Source organism: Tachysurus vachellii, chromosome 4, assembly GCF_030014155.1.
Source record: "Tachysurus vachellii isolate PV-2020 chromosome 4, HZAU_Pvac_v1, whole genome shotgun sequence".
Taxonomy (NCBI): Eukaryota; Metazoa; Chordata; class Actinopteri; order Siluriformes; family Bagridae; genus Tachysurus; species Tachysurus vachellii.
Genome location: NC_083463.1, coordinates 30228525 through 30253139, shown reverse-complemented (window position 1 = coordinate 30253139; position 24615 = coordinate 30228525). Strand labels below are relative to the sequence as shown.

Sequence of the window (24615 nt, the reverse complement as noted above, 5' to 3'; positions counted from 1 at the left end):
CATGTCTTCTCACTTCTCACACTTTATGTATGAATGTGTGTGTGTCATAATCAACAGCACACCTGCTGCACATCTTGCTGGAACACACACAGCTGCAGTCTCTGGTGCAGGCGCAGTTTGCGGTGCTGCAGTAGACCATCCAGCCTGCGGTGTTCGTGCACCACTTCGTGCATCACGTCCAGAACGGCGCGCACCGCCTGGCTGTAGTCTGCACCCGCTGTCACCAAGCCAGAGTCAGCCTGAGGCTGTGGCCTCTGCAGGACGTCCAGCAGGGTCTTCCCTTTCTGACTCACCTTGAAAAGAACACACACACGCACAGACACACACACACACGTCCTAAAAAAATTCAGGAGAAACAGTATAGTGTGTTCAGTAAAATAAATAAATAAATAGATAGATAGATAGATAGATAGATAGATAGATAGATAGATAGATAGATAGATAGATAGATAGATAGATAAATAAATAAATAAATAAATAGAGGATCATTCTATTACATCTTAAATTAGTAAAAATATTTTTTTTAAATAACATGAACCCAGTAGAGGGGGCACGGTGGCTTAGTGGTTAGCACATTTGCCTCACACCTCCAGGGTTGGGGGTTCAATTCCCGCCTCCGCCTTGTGTGTGTGGAGTTGGCATGTTCTCCCTGTGCCTCGGGGGTTTCCTCCGGGTACTCCGGTTTCCTCCCCCGTTCCAAAGACATGCATGGTAGGTTGATTGGCATCTCTGGAAAATTGTCCGTAGTGTGTGATTGTGTGAGTGAATGAGAGTGTGTGTGTGCCCTGCGATGGGTTGGCACTCCGTCCAGGGTGTATCCTGCCTTGATGCCCGATGACGCCTGAGATAGGCACAGGCTCCCCGTGACCCGAGGTAGTTCGCATAAGCGGTAGAAAATGAATGAATGAATGAATGAACCCAGTAATTATTAATACTGATGAACTGATTGATTGATGCATAGAATTAACTAATACACAAAATATGGTTAATTAGCACATAAAAAAAAGACAGTAAAGGGTTTTTATCGATTTACACTGGAACTGGATTATATTTTCAAATTGCCCTCTTCAGGTAAATTTCACAATATCACTGAGGGGAAGTTTGACTCCTAACCCTAAGGTTGTGGGTTCGAGTCTCGGGTGAGGTGCCCTTGAGCAAAGTACCGACCCCCCCCCAACTGCTCCCCGCAGCATAAATGGCTGCCCACTGCTGTTCCTGGTGTGTGTGTGTGTGTTCACTGCTGTGTGTGTGCACTTTGGATGGGTTAAATGCAGAGAACAGATTCTGAGTATGGGTCACCGTACTTAGCTGTATGTCACGTCATGTCACGTCAATAGAAATACAGGAGAAGTTGCATGTACACTGCATTTCTTCTTCCTTTGATCTTCAGATAATTTTGGGTGAACATGTAATGTGTTGGATTATCCGACATTAAAACAGTTAGGACATTTTTCCAATTGAAAAAGTTTCATTTTTTACAATTTTAATAGACTACAACTTTCAATTCTTTTTCAAATTCCATTTATAATATATTCAAATATCTTAAGATTTTTTTTTTTTACAAAAATTATCACTGTCTGGCTATGTAGGTTTTTCCGACACTGATTTGATCATTTTTTTGTCAATATTATAAGCTGTGGATGAAAACTGAGCTTGGTATAAAAGCTTTATGTGCAGCACGTACCTCGGTGTACGCAGTGGTCACCTGCTCGTAGAGACTCTGATGGCCGTGGATCGACAGCTCCAGCTCCTGCATGGCCGAGGGCAATCCTCCTTCACTGCACGCCTTCACCCAACCCTCCACTCCAGAGAGAAACTTCCAAACCACAGCAGAAAGAAATAAAGTAGAAACAGACGTGATTCCAATTCATCTTTCTCTGACCCTCTGACCCGTCTTTCTCCTTATATTCAGGATGAAGGTAAGTGGAGTGACGAGTGAAATAAATATAAAACATACCACACAAGAGATCGGATTTATATTTCCGAGTAATTTGTGAAAAATTTTGAGAGGAGTTAAATGTTCTTGTTAAACAGACACGAGTGGAAGAGATAGCCAGGTCAGAGGACCAGAAAACAAACGATCCAAATAAGCCGAGTTAGCACATTTAGCTGAGAGAGAAAGAGAGAGAGAGAGAGAGAGAGAGAGAGGGAGAGAGAGAGATAGAGATAGAGAGATCAGGGCAAAATTTGTTCGGTGACACAAAGTGGGAGTTATTTTCACAGCCACAGCAAATTAACCAAGACCAATTCGCAGATGCTAGCAAATAATAGACGCTAATTTGCAACAAAGTTAGGAAAGGTCATCTGTGCACGGCAACAGGGTTTTTTTTTTTTTTAATTTATCAAATTTAATTTAGGTTCCGTGATCGGATCACATTTCCAAAGGAACAACATTTCAGGGCTTCATTTGATTCCTGTGTGAAATCCGAATGCAGACATTTTGATGATGAGTGACCCGTCCGATAAATGGAAACGTATTAAAATCACGTCTGACCTGCTCAGCTTTCTGGTGGAAAACAGAGGACATGGCCAGAATGGCGCTGCGCTCCTCCAGAGCCGAGGCGAAGCACTTCCAGTCCTGATCCAGCTGAGCCGAAACCTGCTGGATCTGATCGGCAGCGTAGTGGCCTGCCTCACACAGCCGTGTGGCCACTGAGGCGATCCGCGTGATGTTCACGTAAGCGTTCTGACCGGATACAAAGAGGAAACGTAAAGTCGTCACGAGCTTGGCCTAATTAAAGTCTTCTCAGAAATCTTATAATGTTAATACGATGCTACAAATCTGCAAGGATAGAAAGCGGATATCGAGAAAACATTAATCTAACAGATTCAGACGAATCCTGCTGATCGAATCCAGCTAATTCTAACACTCAAGCTAACTGGAACAAATCCATCAAATCATCCAGCTATATTTACATCATCAAATTGTCAAACTCATCTTTAAAAATGATCGGGTTAACTCAGATTCATGAAATAATCCAGCTTACTTCAACTCATCAAACGATCCATCTAATTAGGACTCATCAAATGAATCAAATGATTCATTTAATCGTAAATGGAATAAAGTCAAACTAATCAAATTATCCAGGAAAATCCAGCCTGTCGAGTAATCCAGCTAACTGGAATATAGCAAAATGTAAGCTAACTTATTTCAAACTTATCAAATAATCAAGTAAAGTTGTCAATAATAAAGGCAACATCAATGATCCATTAGTTCAAACTCAACAAATTATAGTTACTTCGAACTAGTAGTCAAAAGCTGCAGCTAACTTAAGCTAAATACTTTAAACGGCTACACGGGTGCTGAAAAGTGAGTGATAAAGTAAATGTTTTGTTAATAACTCTACTATAATGAAAATGACATTTTGTACACAGTGAAATCACATGCTGTAAGAATCCTACCATGGAGTTCATAGCGAAGTGGTCATGCTGCGTCTGAAGGTCAGTAGCGTGCTGGTCGCTCACACCGATCTCTGTGTGTGTCTGTAAGAACAGCTCCTTGTTGTGCCCAATCCACTCAAACATCTACAGAGAGAGAGAGAGAGCGAGAGAGAGAGAGAGAGAGAGAGAGAAAGAGAGAGAGAGAGAAAGAGAGGACAGTGAGGAAATAGACAGCACACTCGCTAAGCAGAGTCTCAAGTGCTTCCTGTTAGGAGGCCATATGGTGATAAACGAGCCTCACAGAGCATAGATTATCAAGTTTAACCAATCAGGAAAAAGTCTCCTGCATAAATATTTACTACAGAACAGGATTATTTATTCAACAGCGGATACAAGTCTGTTACCCTCAAACTGACGGTAGCATAAACCATTAAATTCGCTTGCACTTTCCGTCCAACTCAAAAAAATAGTACCAAGCAGATGTTATAATTTCACAATATCACACTATCTCATTTTCTACCGCTTATCCGAACTACCTCGGGTCACGGGGAGCCTGTGAATATCTCAGGCATCATCGGGCATCAAGGCAGGATACACCCTGGACGGAGTGCCAACCCATCACAGGGCACACACACACACACACACACACACTCTCATTCACTCACGCAATCACACACTACGGACAATTTTCCAGATATTCCAATCAACCTACCATGCATGTCTTTGGACCGGGGGGAGGAAACCGGAGTACCCGGAGGAAACCCCCGAGGCACGGGGAGAACATGCAAACTACACACACACAAGGTGGAGGCGGAAATTGAAACCCCAACCCTGGAGGTGTGAGGCGAACGTGCTGTTAATGTATTAAACAATAATAATTTGACCACAAAATGTTTCTCAATGTAAATGTTTCTTCAGAAGTATTCACACCCCTACAATTAATATTCGCTGTAGCCTGACTTGGAGATAATAACCGACATCACCGAGAATCTTTCTCTAATATCTGTCCATTTTAGGGACAAGCAAAATATTTCAAGATTTCAGCATTTTTAAATTTGTGTTGCATTTGGATGCCATTTTAGACCATACACCATGAGCAGGGACTAAACAGAGATATTAGCAACTAGCTAACCTAGCTAAAAATAGCACTGCAAAACTTAATTTTATGCCCATAAAGAATGCGTGTTGATTTTAACTTTTTGTTGCAGACGTATAGCAGAATCAGCCAGGTTTTGTTCAAAAATCTTGCTTATTTATGGTACAGTACGCTTGTTAGGTATCCAGTCGTTTGTCAATAGAGTATGTCGTATGTCCAAAGAAATCAATTTTGATCCCATCTGGCACACAATTCCTTTTTTTAAGTTCCTGGTTTCATTAATTTCTAATGAATATTTATAGTAGAAGAAAATAGTATTTGCCCTGCGATGGGTTGGCACTCCGTCCAGGGTGTATCCTGCCTTGATGCCCAATGACGCCTGAGATAGGCACAGGCTCCCCGTGACCCGAGGTAGTTCGGATAAACGGTAGAAGATGAATGAATGAATGAATGAAAATAGTATTGTGTGATAAATGCAGGCTAGTTTTTTTGGATTATACAATGTTGAAAAGTAAGTTATCCAAATGTTTCCTGATTATTTTATAGGGTGGCAAAAATTTTAGGGTCTCCTTGTAACACTCGTTATAGCGTCCATTCTCTTTCACGTGACTTCTTTCTTATTTATTCTCTCAGGCTGGATGTCAGTGGTGTTCTGGCAATATCAGTGCACAGATGGACCACGCCGGCAGGACCTGGCTTGTGTGAAACTCCTGCTCAGTTTGGGTTTAAACGGAAAATGAGCTCCTGCATAATAACCAACCTCTTGGGAGACTGAAGAACCATCATGCTTCTGAAAATCCAGACAAACCTCAACGTTCCTCACTTTATTACCTTCCTGTTTTAGCATTTGGAAATGACTCCAGCATTTAATCCTTAACTAAATAGTGCAGCGTTACCGAGCAAAGAATCATCATTCTGTTTAAATTTAATTTTCACCCAATTACCGGACCAAGGTTTGTGTTATAATATGCATCAGTACATTAAGCCTTTATTACCCTAATACAGAGGGACAGAGCTGTTAGCTACTTAGCGAACAGTATATCACCTAGATTGCTTTATATCTTATGATGACCTATGAGATGGTAAACACACGACACGCTAGCTGGTCAAATGGTTAAAATCATTGGACTTCTGAATAAGGCTAATCGATCAGCTAGTTAACTACCAAGACAAGCACACAATACACCCACACCCATCTGTGGGAACTCTGTAGCTAGACAATTACGAAATATGAACACTGATAATTTAGCTACCAAATCATGCAAAGCAGACCAAAACATCGAGAATGTGAACATTTTCCTCAGATGGAAAATTATAATTCTTATTTTTCAAAAATAAAGTTCACCATTTTAAGATGTTTCTTTCCCCCTCACCTTTTCTGCGTCCTGCTCATACAGTCGAAGCTGGAAGCACTGGTCCAACTGCTGTTTGCGCTTGTGCCAGGCCTGTAACAGGTGCTGGCGTGCAGCCTGCAGTTTGTCCAGCAAGGCTGAAACTTTGGGAACTAGACTCTGAAAGTCAGGTCCACCAGACAGCCGTCCGTCCCCGCCGTCCCTGATTTTCTGCAGCAGGCGTTGTCCCTCGTGCTCCAGTTCGTCCACAGGTGCTTTGGTGGCACTCTTTCTCAAACGTGCGTGCTCCTCTAGCAGCCTTCGTGCCTCCTCGGCATCCGCTGCCATCTCCTGACGTGAAAGTGTCTCCTGAAGCTCCTCCAAGCGAGAGAGGAGGTGCAGCGCTCCACACGTGAACTCCTCTAGAGAGACACGTAGCTCAGTCCACTCAACGTGGTCGTACTCCAGCGTGCCATCCAGGTCAGCCGTCAGCTGGGACGGGTCCACCAGTTTGGTCAGGCCCTCCACAGACACCATGCTCGTCTGAGAGGAACGAGAGAGTTCAGGAGTTAATTAAAACCAACCACAAATACACCTAACCATGAAACATTCCAGATTCTTAATTCAAATATTTTGATGACATGGTTTTTGTGCATGAAAATACAATTGAGCATACAATAGAATCCAATCGAAACAGTTTTACTCAAACACAAAGGTTATAAAGCTTTGGACCAGACATGTATAAAACTAGATGATGATGAGGAACACCAGGAATTTGAAGGTTGGAATCAGAGAGCAGGTACATGCATGATGCAGCGCTCATGAAGTGGAGAAGGATGAGGGCCTTGCTTAAGGGCCTAACAGTGGCTGTGCTGGGTATTGAACCATGACCTTCTAATCAACAGCCCAGACTTCACCACCACCTCACAAGCGAAATGAAAACTTAAAAATGGCACTTGAAGTCCTTTAGTTCCTGAAAAGGTTCCTGCAGTAAAAGCTCATCTACAGTGGCTTTCAGGAAATTGTTGAGTAGAGTTAGATATGCTGTCAGATATGGTATGCTCGCTAACATCTCAAATCTTTTTCACTCTTGAAACGTTGATAAAATTCTAAAATGATATTCTGCAGAAAGTTTAGCAAGGCTCTATTAAGGAAATTCAAGAATCCAAGAAATACATTACATCATAATGTGCAACAGAGGCAATCAGTGGATGAGAAATTGCAGTTAAAAACCTCGAATGTGAATTTAGCACTGCCAAAATTGGTCTTTTGCTTCTGCCAGAAGTTGTCTGGTTTGATGATCAGAGCTACGCAGATCTCGGCCGGGAACGCTTCCTGCAACGTCTTCAGCAGCGGCTTAATCAGGTCCCACTTAGAGCCACGCATATCAATGATTACAGTAAAGCCACGCTTACTAACATCCTCACTGCACAGAGAGAGAGAAAGAGAGAGAGAGAGAGAGAGAGAGAGAGAGAGAGAGAGAGAGAGAGAGAAGTAGTTAATATACCAGAAAATTTTCTTGAAGCTTGTCCCAATAAAACACAATGCAACCAAGTCTCAGCTTGTACATTTTAAATGTGTACTGATGCAGTGTTTAGTGTTTAATTACAACGACTCACAGTTCAATAAAACAATCACAGGCTTTGTGTTGTCTCACACTGCAAGCTGTAAATGTAGATTCACTCTGGCTTTCGTGGAGACAACATCATAATAAACCTGCTTTGTTCCAGTTCAGAGACAAATAAAGACGAAACATGGTGAACATCACGTGTTTAAGAGGCAGTTACTGCGCTCCTAGGAAATGTTTGTCTTTTTCTGGTACTGTGAAAATAACAACACTAATATAACAAGGCCTCGTCTGGATTTCTTTTCACACAGGTACACTGTATGTGAGGATGAAATAGTACCGTAGTCTTTCTCAAGACATCACACACACTCAAATTCACACACAGCGTAGCCAGAGAGGTCTGATCCTCTTACTTAAACCTGTAACTACCTGAATAAGCCTTTTATAGTTATCCCTAAAACAGATTTTTGACACCAGGACAATATTGACACTTCTGAACAACCCTAAAACTGACCTCGCTAATTCCTCACTGTTAATCTTGTTATTTTGTCAAGAGGAGAGAATTAGCTACCTAACTATAATATAATTATATCACGCTAGCGAGAGTCTAACATTGACTAGCTAGCTTGTTTTTTTGCTGCTAGTCAGCTATTAGGGGTAATGCTAATTATCAACATCTAGCATGGTCAATTTGTAGCTAAAGTACAGTATTTCTGTGCTCCTTTTGTGAAAAGCCTCTATCTCTTATTTTCTAGTAAGCCAGCTTGCCAGTGCTACCTAGCTAGCTTTTTTCCCAGCTGAACAAAATAAAACATTCAACAGGCCCTACTGATTTCTCACTGTGTCTTAATTAAAAAAATTATTCACCACAACAGGTAACAGACATAGATTAAAAAGCTTGTGTGGTATTTTATAGTATGTGTGATGTTAACAATGTCTAGCTATCTTATTTTGCGGCTAGTCAGCTGTGAGCTACTAGACCGAATGCTAGGTACTATCCACATCTAGTCGATTTTTAGCTAAATTTGTCATTCTTATGTGATCCTTTTATCCCAAACCTGGCTAGAATTTTCCCAACTGAAGAATAAAAACATATTAAACACGTTAAATGTTTCTATTAAAATATTTATGATCTGTTTATCAATTCATGTGCTATTTAGCACAGCTACTTAGCAATCTATGAAATGACAAGTGTGATGCTATTTATGGTGGCATGAGCAACTCTATTTGGAATTTCTTTACAATGTACATCATTGAAGATCGGGAATTTTTATTTTTGCCCTCCTGACACATAAAGACTTAAATATCATGCCTGACAGCTGCAGTGACACACCATCTGCTCAGATCAGTGGCTGATTTCCACGTTCTCAAAGATACAGTTATTAATTTTTAACCACTTTACACCATCCCACTAGAGCACCTGGATGTTCACAGTGTTTCCACAATGCAGCTCACACTAGCTCACGTGCACGGCAGAGATAAATCAGGACAGTGTTTGGAGCACCTGGGCACGGTGGAGAGGTAGGTGACGAGTCTGCGCAGGTCCTCTTGCTTTATTCGGTCGTGGTTGCTGCGAGCAGGGAAGGTCAGGATGGGTCCTCCTCGCTTATCTCTGCCTCCTGAAAGACAAGGAGCATATTTAAGGTTTCCGTGTGTTGTGCCAGACCACTCAGCAAGCCACATATTAGCTCAGAAACATCTCACATCTCACAGAAGGATTCCCTTTTCTTGTTACTATTCACAAATTAACAGGCTTAATAGTTTCATGCTGCGTAAAGTGAATTAAAGCACTCTAGGGCTGACCTGAGACAAAGGCGACCTTTTCTCTCAAAACCGTCAGAACATCAGCCGCCTTCACGCCGTCGTTCCTCAGAGACCCGGCCGAGAGAGACGGAGCTGAGATGTGAGGAAGGAAAAGGAAAGAAGAGCAGCTAAGAGTTAGACTCAGACAGTGTTATTCAATACTGCATTAATTTACTCCTATAAGATTAATAGAAACATGCACTCTATGAAAGCAATGCATTTTAAAACAAAATGGCCATGCCAGACAATATAACTATCAGATTTTAGAGATTTTTCCTATCTGGCTTTCTTTGACTTGACAGTCTGGAATCTGTTTGACATTATTTATCTATCTTTTTATTTATTACAAAAGTAATGTAACTCAGTAGCTTATTGCCCTATCGTGTATGTTGATTTGATTGTTTCATGTCAAGACAAACTGATTAAAGATCAGGAGGACCCATCTTGTTTTCACCAATTTTTATTTTTTTATTATTATTATTCATTTCTGTTAACAATTTCACTTTACATAATGCAGAATTATTTTAAAGAATTGCATTTTGTTAAAAAAAAAAAAAAAAAAAAAAAAAAAAATCAATGATACGTAATAAACATTTCAATCCACTGAGAATTTTCTGAAAGATTGAATCTATCATACCAATTTGGCAACCCTGACTGTTATAATCCTATATTGAGACAATGTTGGCGACGTTTGGACGCCTGGACATTTCCTTAATCCTACGGAAGTTCTTTAGTGTTTATAATCCTTAACAATCACATACACACACACGCACACACACACACACACACACACACACACTCACACATACATACACACACACACTGTTGATATGTATGCATCCACACACAGATAAAGCCAGACAGCTGACACTAAATACTCTCTCTCTCTCTCTTTTTCTTGATCTCTCTCTCGATCTCTCTCTCCTTCCCTTCTCCTGGCTTCGCTTCGTTTTTCTCCACTGCAGACTGCATAAACTATTTAACCTGAATGAAGGAGGCTGTTCTTGAACATGACATGTTAAATGTACTGAAAAAACAGATGCTTTCCGCTGATCCTGCGGGACACCAGAGGATATTTAACACACACAGGCTTTGTGATTTAGCACTGTGTCACCTACAATATCTCTTCATGCAAACACGTCCTCTGTGTCCGCCTCTGTTTTTCCCTGCTGCTCTTCTGCCTCTGACGTTCACTGTCTCTTTAAATCCTCAGGGCAGTTTTCACTGTTGCAATGCATATGTTTTAAGAATCGCTCACAAATTTGAATTAGCTGGACAAATTCAATCAAGTAATTTCTTTGTAAAGGAGCAATTCCAACATGATACGCTAATGCTATTATTAACGTTAATGTTAATAGTGAGACAAATGGCCTTACAATGATATCACAAATCCTGAAGAGGTATACAAGCCATACAAGAGATATCTAACTGCATATCCAAGTGCACATCATTACACCTGAGGTACAATTCATAAATACAAAGATTTGTTTCTTAAATGTAATAATTAGCTAATTATTTTGTTAATAAGAAGCATTGTGGTTCATTCTTCTGAGATTTACACAACATCTACACAAACACTCACCGTAAAAAAAAAAAATCAAGGATAGAACATGCAGACTGAAGGAGAACGATGATATGTTCAAATGAGAAAATGACCAATTATTAACCACTTCAAGACTTAACGTAACAATATGGCTTCCATTATTATAAAATAGCACTTGATCCAGCACATAAAACATAACATTAAATGAATGAAAGTCAGTATTTACAACTATCACACAGCACAATATACTAAATTAAACTTAACTATGTAGCTACATCCGATGTCTAAATACTAACGTAAACTCAGCTCTGAATACTGAACACGACCCTTTATGTTTTATCAGTGGGTCACCAAATAATCTATACATACAGTATATGTAAAAGAGGTTAATGTATGTAATAACTGAAGACATTTAGATAGAAATTCTGTTCTTTTGCAACAAAAAACAAGCATTAAATTTACAAATTATTCACATAATATTTATTTTATTTCTGTAATATTTTATTGGAGTTTGATTTGATAGATCCTGTTCAAATTCTACAGCTTATCATATAAAAGCTCCTAAGACTCATTTTGATCTGATAAGGTGACCTTTCAGGGAATGACTTCAATGAGCTGAAAGAAATAAAAAGCTAGAGTATCATGTGCCAGCGTTGCTCCACTACGTCCAGACTTATTGATTTACACCATGCTTATGCTGCAGACTGTACAGTGGTGTAACCATTGGTTTGTTGTTTGAGGTTTCAAATGACCATCAAAAATGAATGCTTTCACCAGGCTAAAAGTTCCCAGCTATGAGTGACATTCTTAAAACGTATGAATAGACCTGAACAGCCGTCCGGCTTAATAGAACATCTGCACTGAAATCATTCAATCAGCCAATCTTGCGGCAAATGAGAGGTCAAGAGCTTCAGCTAATGCTAAACATCAGAATAAGGAAAAAACGTGATCTTGGCATGGATACTGGTGCCAGACAGACTGGCTTGACTATTTCAGAAAGTGCTGAGCTCCTGGAATTTTCACACACAATGGTTTTAAAGTTTACACAGAATCCAGTAAGCGGAAGTTCTACAGGCAGCGACCATTTTTTAAAATGACCGGTTGCAGCTGGAGAAATAAACACTCTTTACAACTGTGGTGAGCTGAAAAGCAGGTCAGAACACAAAGAAGATCAAACCATGAGGCTGGGCTAGAACAGCAGAAGACCACATCAAGTTCCACTCCTGTCAGTCAAAAACAGGGATCTGAGGCCATTTACATTTGGCAGATGCCCTTATACAGAGCCACTTATTTTTTATCTCATTTTTTTAATACAACTGAGCCACTGAGGGTTAAGAGCCTTGCTCAGGGGCCCAGCAGAGGCAGCTTGATGAACCTGGGATTTAAACTTTGAACAGGTTCCATGTTCCTGTTAAAGTGGCCAGGGAATTTATTCAATAATACAAGACCATTTTAGAACCTTGATGTTTGACCTTCACTCCAGATGACAGAGAAACAAATGATTGGCTGATGCAGCACAAGCACTTGTGCACAAAATAATATTCAAATACAATTCAAATGATTCAACAGGCTACTTTTTTAAAGCTTAAATTATTAAATATATCTAACACATTACCTTGACTGCACTGTTAAACTGTTTCATGACTCTTGGCTCTTGACAAGGAGTTCTCAAATTTCATTCTATATATTAGACTTATTATTTGATCGTTTATTGGAACCGTAGCGCTTTTGTTTAGACCGTAAATTTTCCATCAATAGAATATGTTATGTTAAACGTTTTGAGTTATGAACCCTCGTTGGTCCAAGCATCTGGACAATCCTTACGTCTTCACGTGTGAAGGACCTGCTTTTAGCCCTTAAATCCTGGTTTTTAAGCGCAAACCCCTAAGTCTTCTACTTGTAGAATTTCTGAATACGACCCCTGAGCTTTAACCCTGTAAAACACTCGCTGAATGCTTTGGATGGCAGCATCTGGAGATGGCACAAACCTCTAAGCTTTAACAGCCAGTAACTTCGTCTGGACCTTTTGCAAGAACGGGAGCACATCCAACAACTGCATTTTCATTGGGTCACTGGCTCTGTGTCAGAGAATTCGAGTAGCAGCGGATGCCAAAGCAGCTCACGTGACATGTACTGAAGGTCTGCTGAAATCCCTCCTAAGTTTTTTACATAATCAGCATTTTAAAAAATTTCAGCTGGAAATTGGAAGAATCTCGTAATCATAAAAAAAAAAAAAAAAAAAAAAAAAAAAAAAAAAGAAAATCAAGAACAAAAAAACCATTGTAATAGTGATAAAGAGCCAGTCTGACTCACGGAGCAGTACCTAAGAAATTCCAAACCTTCCGCTAATGTTCATTTCCTGTTTGCCAACAACGCACGTTTCTGCGACTTAAAAAAGAATACGCTTGCCGATTAGCGTTTAAATCGTGTTAGACAGGAGTTGTGTCAGGAAATTCACACCTACATCGCTGCAAAGCCTGCAGGGCTAGCACATGCACTAATGGGTCTAACAGTGAGAACAAGGTGAGGAAAATTATTCAATTACACATACCAAATGCTCCTGTTCCCATCCCTCAGTTCTGCTAGCACACAACATGCAGCAAGGTGTTTGTGTTATAGATGCATATGGAGGAAAGTAATGTACAGGGAGGAGAAATTCTGTGTGACAAAATCAGCCCAGTTCTGACTGTCATTAAAATCACAGGTTAATATTAATACATTCATTCTGATCTTATCATTTCTATAACACAAGACACTCAGGGACATGCACTTTCAGACTCTCCACATAATCTAAAAATGTTGCATGTTGTTTACTGAAGAAAAAACATTGAATTGCTGATACGGTTTATGTAAGGAGAAAATTTGTCTCAGTAATAGAAACAGCCTCCATTGTCGTGAACATTGTGTAGCAGTGAGTAAATTTCCTGCCACAGGGATAGAAATTATTCAGGACGGAGGAGGTTTCTCACTCAATAACATGACAAGCTGCATTTTTGTGTTGTAATAACTTCAAGAGTGATAAAGAGAGAGAGAGAAAGAGAGAGAGAGAGAGAGAGAGAGAGAGAGAGAGAGAGAGAGAGAGAGAGAGAGAAAGAAAGAAAGAAAGAGAGGCTGGTGAGGGAATAACTAGCTGTGTCCCAAATGACATACTACACAATTGCACTATGTACTCTATTGTCTAGGGTATGGGGCAGGTGGGCAGTTGTGGCACATGCAGTCAAAGCTCTGGGCTGTTAAACAGAGGATCAGGGTTCAAGCCCAAGCAATGCTACAATGCTATGTTGGGCCCTTGAGCAATGCCATTGTTGGGCCCTTGAGCAAGACCCTTAACTTTCTCTGCTCCAGAGTGCTGTATCATGACTGACTGCACTCTAAACCCCAACCTCCAAAGTTGGTATATGCAAAGAATGAATATATATATATACTGTATATAAACACGCTACTCACAGTGTGACACAATAGTGTGCAAGTATGTGATTTGGGACACTGTTTTTATTAGTTATCAAACATGACAAGAGGAACTAATTTGTTTCACATATTAAAAGTAACTCTAAATAGATAAAAATTGCATGCCTATGCATTAAACCACATAATCTAATTAATCGAAATGTCCGCAAACTATCCAGACAAAACAAAAAAACTCCAACGGCACAAGAAATTAAATTCAACAGGAAATGACGAGGATCTGGCAACCCCTTAGGGGCGCCTACAGCTAGCGGCTCACTGATCCATTGGCAGATGAATACAAAGTGCTGTATCAATAATTCATAATGATGGCATGAATCACTTTGGCATGTTTTCTGATGACGTCATCGTGTTGTACAGGAGGAAATGATCGATGTAGAGCTGGGAGCCGAAATAAACACATCCACATACACGGAGCAGTTCAAGGTGAAAAAACATTATCAATGGACAGGAAACCTCTTAGAGAGAGAGAGAGGGGAAAGACTTCCCATGTTACAGGTTCACAGTGCACCAAAAAAAAAAAAACAACTTAACCTCCCAGGAGAGCTGGGAAATGGGCTACGCTCCGTAATCACCAAATGAAACCAATCATGGCAAGGCGCTGCCAAATGGCTGAGCGAATACGACTCCAGTCAAGGGCAGACGGGATAAAACTCTGACCCATGGGTGCACTACACCCTCCTCTGTTCAAACTCTGAGAACAATAGCTGGCATTGACCTGGTGTGTGTGTGTGTGTGTTTGTGTGTGTGTGAAATATGGAGTATGGAGCATGAGATCAGAACTTGACTAAAAGCCAGAAATGAGGTGACTTAAATCACAGAACTGGCAAATTTGTGCACATGACATCACGTTCCAGAATTATATTATAATATTATAATCCTTTTTACACCAACATGCTGTGAGTTCTCTAATTCTGATCGTTGTTTTTGATTGATTCGTTCACCTCTGACAGCAACTCTGTCTAAAAGGCATAAATCTAAGACATACTGTAATAATGCACGTTCTTATACGTTAGCGTTTCTATAGTAACCATGGACCTGTACGGCGGACACTCCACATAAGCTAAGACTGATGTATTATTTACCAAAGAGAAACATGTCATCGTTGACATGCTGAGGTTTTCTGTAAAGAACATTTACAGTATTTAGCATTTTTGTAAGGAGTCTCCGGTGTGAGCGCTTGTGTTTTCTGCCATAGGAAAGTTTTCAGGACAAAGATTACATTTTGTACTTTCTTGCTCTGTTCTGAACCTGGCTGCACCGCCGTTGTTGATTATTTTCCCACAACATGGCAAACCCAGTGGAAGGTTTGGTGATCATCGTCCACCGACCGGTCGTGACTGCATAGCTCCAGGAAAAAGCTCTAAAACAAAGCCAGCGATATTTTTTGGAGTCCATAAATACTTATACGGTCGATTTCGCCGTCTCCCGGATCGAAGATCTTGACAACACTTCTGACCCTCGACCATGAATTTGAAAGTGAATCTGTACAGTACATGTGTGTTAGAGTTTCACCTCCCAGGAGACAAGTAATCGTCTACCCTTATGTGTAGTAATGCATGCTGGTGGTTTTTCTTGCGATCCCCATTAAGCCATATGTCCACTACGGATGCGGTAAAACGCTGCTTCGGCAAATTGCTCTGCTTTGTAGTCTAGGTGCTGAGAATGAGATTTTTTTAAAAGATGTATGAAATAAAACAGGAAGCCGGTTCGGTACACGTCCTCTGGGAAGTCAGAATCCACTTAAAGAGACAGCATTGTGACTTTTATGTGCTTAGTGTAAACCTCAAACCACCTTGTTCAGACCATCTGGATTCCTTCTAGAAAAGAACTTTTCAATGCGTCAACAGATAACAGTAACAATTACATTTGGTTCAATGTCACGTCGTACTTTTTATCCGTTAATTGTTACCTTTATTTGCCGTGGAACATCAATAAATCTAGATAGTTAAAAGATATACAAATTAATAACAGGAACCGAGACTTTCCTGTAGCAGAAAAATGACTGGTCCGAAGCGCTAAGACTGGAGACTCCTTCCAGAAAGTTTCACCATATTAACGATTATATCGTCGCTGTGAGGCGGAATCCTCGTATCTCCAAAACCGTTATTTTTCAGGAAATGAAAAAAACGCCGTACCTTATCTGCAGTGCACAGGGTTTAGTCCGCGTTGAAGTGGATTGTCTTGCGCTAAATTCCTGTCCTCAGACGAGCACCAGAACTAGTGGGGATCAAGATTTTTTTTTCTTTGAGCCCAGTGTTTTGAAGACATTTACCTCAGAAGACGTGTTGATTCGTTGCGACTCTTCTTGAGGAGAAATATGCCGTGAAGCTCTCCCGCGGAGTGAGGAAGAGGTGGACAGTTGAAGTGTCCAATGGAGTTATGAGATTTGCGCTCAAGCTATTTTCAAGACTTTAGATTGGTTAATAACTTGTAAAAATAACAGACCCACGTGGGGACTGACCAATAGCATCGATATGTGAAAAAATATGAAATTGACCAAATTTGGACATACGAGGTTTCCGTCCGACAGCGACGATATGTTTGTTACAACAGAACACGTTTTTAATCCGTTTATTACTCGGCTTAACATCGTCCTAGCCCATGTGAATGAGCTGTTACTACTATGTCATAGCTATTTTAAAGCATTTTACTGATGAACTGGGACGCGTACTGTATGTTACCGTGAAGAATGCTATGAATACTAATGGATTTCAAAAAGATTCGTTATGGTATACAGTAAATACAGGTTTCCAGAATGGTCTGTATTCAAATATCAGGACATTGTTGTATTTTTTTTAATCTGGCAGGTTTTTTTTTTTCCAAATCAAAATCTTCGGCATCCATAATATTCATCAGGGGAAGAAAACAGCGATTATTGTTAAAAAAAAAAAGAAATGAAACCAGTAAAGAGTCTGGAGGCACGTCCGGATCTGTTGCAGTTTTCAGTCCTGTTAGTTTTATTTTTGACTAATAAAACTTTTGACTTAGTTTTATTTTTGACATTGTTTATATGATCCGTTGTAAGGAAACGATGGCTTCCTTAGGGGACATGGGGATGCATGCTTCCTCGTGCATCGACTCTTTTTTTTACTCTTGGAATTCGAGACTTTTCTGTAACAGACACCCTCAGGGAAAACGCACACGGAGTCATTCTCCACACGTTTATCATAATGCATAAACATGTAAGAGAGATAAAATAAGATTTTTCACACAGGACCATTATGATATAAAAAAATGATCCATGGTCAATATTATCTGGCTGACTTGATAAAATCAGGAAGTCTTTTGTGGTGCAGATTTACATTTGCAACCTTTTCTGTCTCAGAAAACAGATTATTGTCTGTGACACATTTACCCTGTGTAGTAAGTAATCCAGGGGAAAAGCCCATATAAATATAAGCAGCTTAACCTTTTGGGTTTCCAGGCCACATATCTGGCAACTCCAGGGACTCTGAGCAACGGCCAAATTCAATTACTTTCAGTAAAACAAACGTATTTCCCCTGTTGTGTAATTTGCGAGTCCTGCAAATGCAGTCTTAAGTGATGGATAAATATAAACTCAGAATGCATGACAGCATTAATTGTGTAATCTCTGTACTCCTGAGAGCAACACCTCCAGAGACCGGTGAGGGAATCGATCACAATTTGCATATCAGTGACACGAATATTAAACCAAGAGCAGAAAAACGCTCACAAAATGTCAAACTACTTGCTAACTATAGAGACACTTATAATCTCTATAGCTGCATAACGGTTTATATAAAAATACTGAGATCTGAATATAATCCAATACATCTTACGAATGTTGATTAAGATGTTGATTATGATCTGACTTACATTAAGATCACTAAACATCTTTAAGTTGAAAAAAAAAGAAAAGAAAAAGAAAAAGTCTAGGCACAAATTTGGGCAATAAGGCATACAATAAATTAACAATGCATAAAAATACATTAAAAAAATACATAGAAATACATTAAAAAATACATTAAAGTGATACATTTAAATTGTGCAAATCACTTACAGATTACTTTAAAAAGAATTCAAAGTAATAACATTTATTCTGGGTGTTAAGATTTATAATAAATAAATAAATAAATAAATAACAGCTCTTGAAGTCCACTGACCCAACATTTTAGGTCAATATCTATATACAGAAATATTTGTATATAAAAGAAAATGTAATTCACCTTCTGATAATCAACCCGTCAGCAACATATGTCAGCATTTCCATGTTTAAACAGTTCATTCATTCATCTTCTTCCGCTTATCCGAACTACCTCGGGTCACGGGGAGGCTGTGCGTCATCTCAGGCGTCATCGGGCATCAAGGCAGGATACACCCTGGACGGAGTGCCAACCCATCGCAGGGCACACACACACACTCTCATTCACTCACACACTACGGACAATTTTTCCAGAGATACCAATCAACCTACCATGCATGTCTTACCCGGAGGAAACCCCCGAGGCACGGGGAGAACATGCAAACTCCACACACACAAGGTGGAGGCGGGAATCGAACCCCGACCCTGGAGGTGTGAGGCGAACATGCTAACCACTAAGCCACCGTGCCCCCCTTGTTTAAACAGTTATTAAATATTAAATAGTATTGTATAAGGGTTTCACGGTGGCTTAGTGGTTAGCACGTTCTCCTCACACCTCCAGGGTTGGGGTTCGATTCCCGCCTCCACCTTGTGTGTGTGGAGTTTGCATGTTCTCCCCGTGCCTCGGGGGTTTCCTCCGGGTACTCCGGTTTCCTCCCCCGGTCCAAAGACATGCATGGTAGGTTGATTGGCATCTCTGGAAAATTGTCCTTAGTGTGTGATTGCATGAGTGAATGAGTGTGTGTGTGTGTGTGTGCCCTGCGATGGGTTGGCACTCCGTCCAGGGTGTATCCTGCCTTGATGCCCGATGACGCCTGAGATAGGCACAGGCTCCCCGTGACCCGAGGTAGTTCGGATAAGCGGTAGAAAATGAGTGACTGAGTGAGTGAGTATTGTATAAAGAATAGACTATCGCAGCATTCTATAGAGCGCTAGCCCTAATTACATAACACCCTAATTATATAACGTTTTATACTTTCACAGCAATTTCCTAAATATTGGATTTTTTTTACTCATTTAAAAAGACTTTTTTATTTGTTTCTGATCATCACTTGCTATGTGCTCTATGCTACAGCGCCAGATTCTCACCAGCTTTTCTTTTCTCTCTCTCTCTTAAAATGACCAAATTCCCCCGGTTCGGTTTGTTTGTTTACGCCTTTTCAAAAGCACTGATACTGGAGACTCCTTGCAAAAAACTTCTAGATAAATGCCTCATGACTGAAAACGTAACATTTAAATAGTGATGTTTTTATGAGAAGTCTCACCCTACAACCCCTGTGTAAGTTGTTACTATAGAAACGGTAACGTACTATATATTAAATATGAATAGTTCCTGAATGAAGACTGTGATCTTTTTTTGAACATTTTAAATCAGAATTTAAATAGAGACGAGTTTTGTGTGCGTTATTTGAACCACCATTTTGACGTCGGTTGTGTGTTAATGTCGGCAAAGTAGGGATTGTGTAGGAATTCCGCAGGATCAGTATTACATCGGTACGTCAACAAGTTACACAAAATGATACAGTATATATGTTTACGGAGACTAGATCTAATCAAGAATTCTGAAAACACACACATACACACTCTGCGATTAAACCCCTGACTGTCTGCATCTGTCTGTACAGTCTGAAGTGATTGAGTGTCCGTCCATCCTCACATACTGACAGTGATCTACTGATCCAGAAAAGCACACTCAGTGGCCTCAAAGCTGCTTTTCAGGAGGAAAAAACAAACAATTATAAAGGACACCGAGCTGTTTAGACGTTTGACTCTCTTTCTCTCTGAGTACTGCTACTTTATCAGGATTAACCACTGAGATCACTAAACATGAACAAATGACTGATTTTAGACGTGTGGTGAAAACAAGCCCAGCCCTAAAGTGCCTGCTTATGTTTCGTGCTGTGAACAAGCTCATCTGATGAACACACACTGTGTATTATAGACCCCCTGATTTCTGCAACGTTCAGCCTCACAGGTGGGTGTAGGAGCTTTTCCAGGACAGCAGCATGGGCAGATATGAGAACGCACACACAAGTACAGCTACCAGGCGTACACACACACACACACACACACACACACACACAAACAAATAAAGTATATGCAAAGCTACAAAGACAAAAGAATGTACTACCCACATTAGGTCTCATTTCTCAATTTTTTTTCTCAGATTGTGTGTAAATGTCTTTGCAGCCAAATCAAACTTTTAGTTCCACCTCAAAATTTCCAAAAATGAAAAACAAATTTGCTGATATTTTCATACATATTTTGATAAACACCACTCAGCTCTATAGCACAGATGAATTCCATTTAGCCCCTCCCATAAACTCCATATAAGGCAAAGCTCACAGAAAAGAATAAAATGACAACTAAGCGGTCAAATCATCCAGTTAAGTTGCAGCTAAGCTACTGCAGCTGATAAGAAAAGAGCCAATACTTTTGTTCTGACTGGTTTAATGGCTAGTCTTGTTTGATGTAAATTTACAGAGTTTCTTCCATGAGTTGTGTGGAATTTCTTTTTCACACCCAATTGCGATTTACATCAGAGAGTCATCTTCTATGTAAATGACCAGAAACTCACACGCAAGTGTAAGATTTTCCAAACTAGCTGGATTTTCAAAAATACCATGTCATGTATAAACCCTCGAGTGAACAAGTTTTGATCAAATATGTGCGAATCCAGCATGACAAATGAGTCCCACTGACAGGAAATGCATATATGGACATGCAAAGATGCTGCTGTATAAAGAAAACTGAAAATATATGACAACATGATTTTGTTACCGATACTGCAATAATATTGATTCTGAACCTACTTTAAAGACATGCTTGAACATTTTCATTAACTGAACAGCTCATGCTTATATTTTATGTTTAATATGTTATATTGCGGGGGGCACGGTGGCTTAGTGGTTAGCACGTTCGCCTCACACCTCCAGGGTTGGGGGTTCGATTCCCTCCTCTGCCTTGTGTGTGTGGAGTTTGCATGTTCTCCCCATGCCTCAGGGGTTTCCTCCGGGTACTCCGGTTTCCTCCCCCGGTCCAAAGACATGCATGGTAGGTTGATTGGCATCTCTGGAAAATTGTCCGTAGTGTGTGATTGCGTGAGTGAATGAGAGTGTGTGTGTGCCCTGCGATGGGTTGGCACTCCGTCCAGGGTGTATCCTGCCTTGATGCCCGATGACGCCTGAGATAGGCACAGGCTCCCCGTGACCCGAGGTAGTTCGGATAAGCGGTAGAAAATGAATGAATGAATGTTATATTGCTTAAACCGTGTGCATGAGGAAAACCATCCTAAGACATGCCCGTCTTAGTGCTCAGTGCTCGCAGACGTGAAGTGCTCTCGCATATGACTGTTTCAAAAACATATGTCCGTGCGCAGTTCACATCTCCTTAATGACCACTCTGGACAATCCATTTAAACATCATAACATATCAACTATAACATAAACCTTACACTTTAAACAGCACGTTGGATCGGGTTACATGTATTGTAGGAAGATGCTATAGTTCCTCGTCTTGATATTTTCATAAACAACATCCAAATCGCTGTAATTTTGTGTCATCTGGTCATTAGCACAATGCAGACTAGGATTAAATTACATAGTATCATGTGGTATCCCCTGCTGGCATCGGACCATTTATTTGTAGGAGTAAATAAGCATGAAATCAGACCAACACCTGATACCAGGATCAGCACTGATGTATCCTTATTGCCGTATGTGATATATACAATATAGCACACACATTTGTATTTGTATAACACACAATGGTCAAACTATACCTTAAAACCGCTTACACTCTAACACCAATGCACACGGAAACAGACACATCTGTAGACAGACATGGACAATGTGTATTATCCAGGAGCATAGGGTGTTTTTAAATGAAATGTCCAATGCACCCAAGCACAAGCATCTGCTGGGCGAGATGTAGAGAACTAGGTCAGTGGTAAGGCTTACCAAAGAACCACAGCTTAGCAATCAAAACTTGAGTTTGTATTTTGCAAACTACGCTCAGCTCATGGATTTGCTCATTATGTTTTTCTTATATTTGATAAGCCATGAAGGTTTGTAATGTTGACTGTGGAGTCACAAGATTTACCATAGATCAAGATAATCAGAGGTTTGATACTGGTATCCCAGTGACACCATCATTCAGCTCAACAGCAAACCTAAGGCACTTTAAATGCTCTACTGTTAAAATTATAGATGAGGCGATGATCGAGGAGGTCAAAGCTGTTCTGTGCGAATCAACAGGCTTTCGGAAACATGCATCAATGTCATGGCCGACAAAAGGGAGCCACTCCCGGCGTGCAGGAGCGCAACATCAGTAGTGGAGTAGCAGGTGCAGAGAGAGCACATCCACCAAAAGACTAACGTCAGGACCGGATCATGGCCTGTAGAGTGTTTCATGTAGCAAGGATGCATGGTCGGCATTCCAGAGCATTGTAAGTCTACAGATTCCATCCAGCATCATCAGAGAGAGAGAGAGAGAGAGAAAGAGAGAGAGAGAGAGAGAGAGAGAGAGAGAGAGAGAGAGAGAGAGAGAGAGAGCATGTGGGAGGAAGATGGCTGTTGCCTCTTCTGTAGCCATGTAGGAGGATAGAGTGGTGAAATGTACAGCACAGGGTGTGCCATGAAATCTTATACATGTCTCATATCTAGTATGGATCATTAACAGACACACACACACACACACACACACACACGCACAGGCAATGAGCAGCCCACAATCTTCACACGTCAGCTCTTAACGTAATTACAACAAAATCATTATGTGTAACGGTCACTCTTTGGGTTCAACTGGACAAAAGAGACTACACACACACACACACAGAGAGAGAGAGAGAGAGAGAGAGAGAGAGAGAGAGAGAGAGAGAGAGAGAGAGAGATACACCCATCCCACCTGTCTTAAAAAACGGGTCTGTATCCGGCTCATTCGGTCCTTCATCAGCAGCCTCGGCAGAATTCATGGTTTAATTGACCTCCTTGTGTATAAGTAGAAATAGCAGGGCGGATTTCCACACACACGCTTATGTTGTGCAGCCCATTTGGGAGCTCTCGGTGGCGGTGGTTTCTCTGTCCCTCCTGTCCCTCTTTACTACAGAACGCTGCGCCTCACCGGGCGCTTTTGTTGTGTGACAGGCGGCTGCTGCTTCTCCACTCACACAAATCCCAGCGGTTTAGAACGATCTCTCCGACGCAAATCAACCTCTTTCGATCAATTCCTTTTTGCACGCACACGTCCTTTGTGTGTGAGTGTGTGTGTGTGTATGCAGACGCGTGCGCGAACGGTGATTCCCCGTTACCGATGGGCTACAATGGCAGCGCGCGCTCCTCTGTTCGGGGTAGACGAGAAGAGCGCGTGGATGATCGCGGTCCAAATTATAATAATAATAATAATATTCTAATAACAATAAATGAATAAATAAATAATAACACTTATTGCAGACGTCAAAATATTGTCGCTTGAATCCCCATGAAGACGTCCAGAGATGCACGCTCAAGCGGTTCCTAATAATGGGGTGTGCATAAGTGTGTGTATGTGTGTGTGTGTGTGTGAGTGTGTGTGTGTGTGTGGAGAGAGAGAGAGAGAGAGAGAGAGAGAGAGAGAGAGAGAGGCCGACTCCCCCACTCAGCATCAATACGCTCCCTCTTGACTTGCTCAATGCTTCATAGAGCATCAGAGGCTATTTGGACCAGGATAGTGGGGCCAGTTGCCAGCATGCAAAAAAAATGTGTTTATTGTTTCAACCATTTTGGCTTTACATTTTTAGATTTAGGTTGGAATTGAAAAAAGAAAAAGAAGAACGATTTCATATGCACAGCTAGGAACATGAGAGTCCCACAATCCAAATAATAATAATCAATTTTATTATTATTATTATTATTATTATTATTATTATTAGTTATATTTAGACATGTATGCTTGGAGAAAAAAACAGCTTGTACCTTTAATACCCTCAACAGTGGCCATAATGGACCTTTAATTGATAGAAGCTACATAATTAGATGTAGAAAAAGCTCATCTATTATCGCCCCTCCCCCATATTGCCCCGCCCCTTTACGCTTTAATCAATGCCTGTTTTTGAGATCTGCTTCTTCCTCTTCGACTCGAAAACAATTCCTAGAAGTTTAATATTGAGAAGCTCACCAGGAAACCCCAGCTTCCTGTAATTCATAGTCACTTTCTTCTTTCTTCACTAAAAACAAGGTCAGACTTTCACTGCAAACGAATCTAATCTATAGGCTACATGAAATATATATTTATGTATCTATATCCACAGTGTAGAGCGTTTGTAATTTTGACAATAATTAAAATATG

At 40.6% G+C, this 24615-nt stretch overlaps 1 protein-coding gene across 2 annotated transcripts in view; it reads right to left on the bottom strand.

The window, feature by feature from the left end:
• The window catches only part of kalrnb (kalirin RhoGEF kinase b), a 73543-nt gene extending 49845 nt beyond the window's left edge, over positions 1–23698 (bottom strand). Inside the window, exons 1-9 of one of the 2 annotated variants that reach the window (XM_060868817.1) lie at positions 23197–23698; positions 9179–9271; positions 8880–8994; positions 7042–7234; positions 5851–6351; positions 3403–3525; positions 2495–2686; positions 1685–1816; positions 63–293 (exon numbers count right to left, since the gene is read on the bottom strand). In XM_060868817.1, coding sequence (XP_060724800.1) covers positions 63–293; positions 1685–1816; positions 2495–2686; positions 3403–3525; positions 5851–6351; positions 7042–7234; positions 8880–8994; positions 9179–9271; positions 23197–23263 — 1647 coding nt within the window. In that variant the 5' untranslated portion in view covers positions 23264–23698. The remainder of the gene's footprint in view (positions 1–62; positions 294–1684; positions 1817–2494; positions 2687–3402; positions 3526–5850; positions 6352–7041; positions 7235–8879; positions 8995–9178; positions 9272–23196) is intronic. The other variant, XM_060868815.1, reaches the window with a different exon arrangement.
• Positions 23699–24615: the final 917 nt, after the last annotated feature.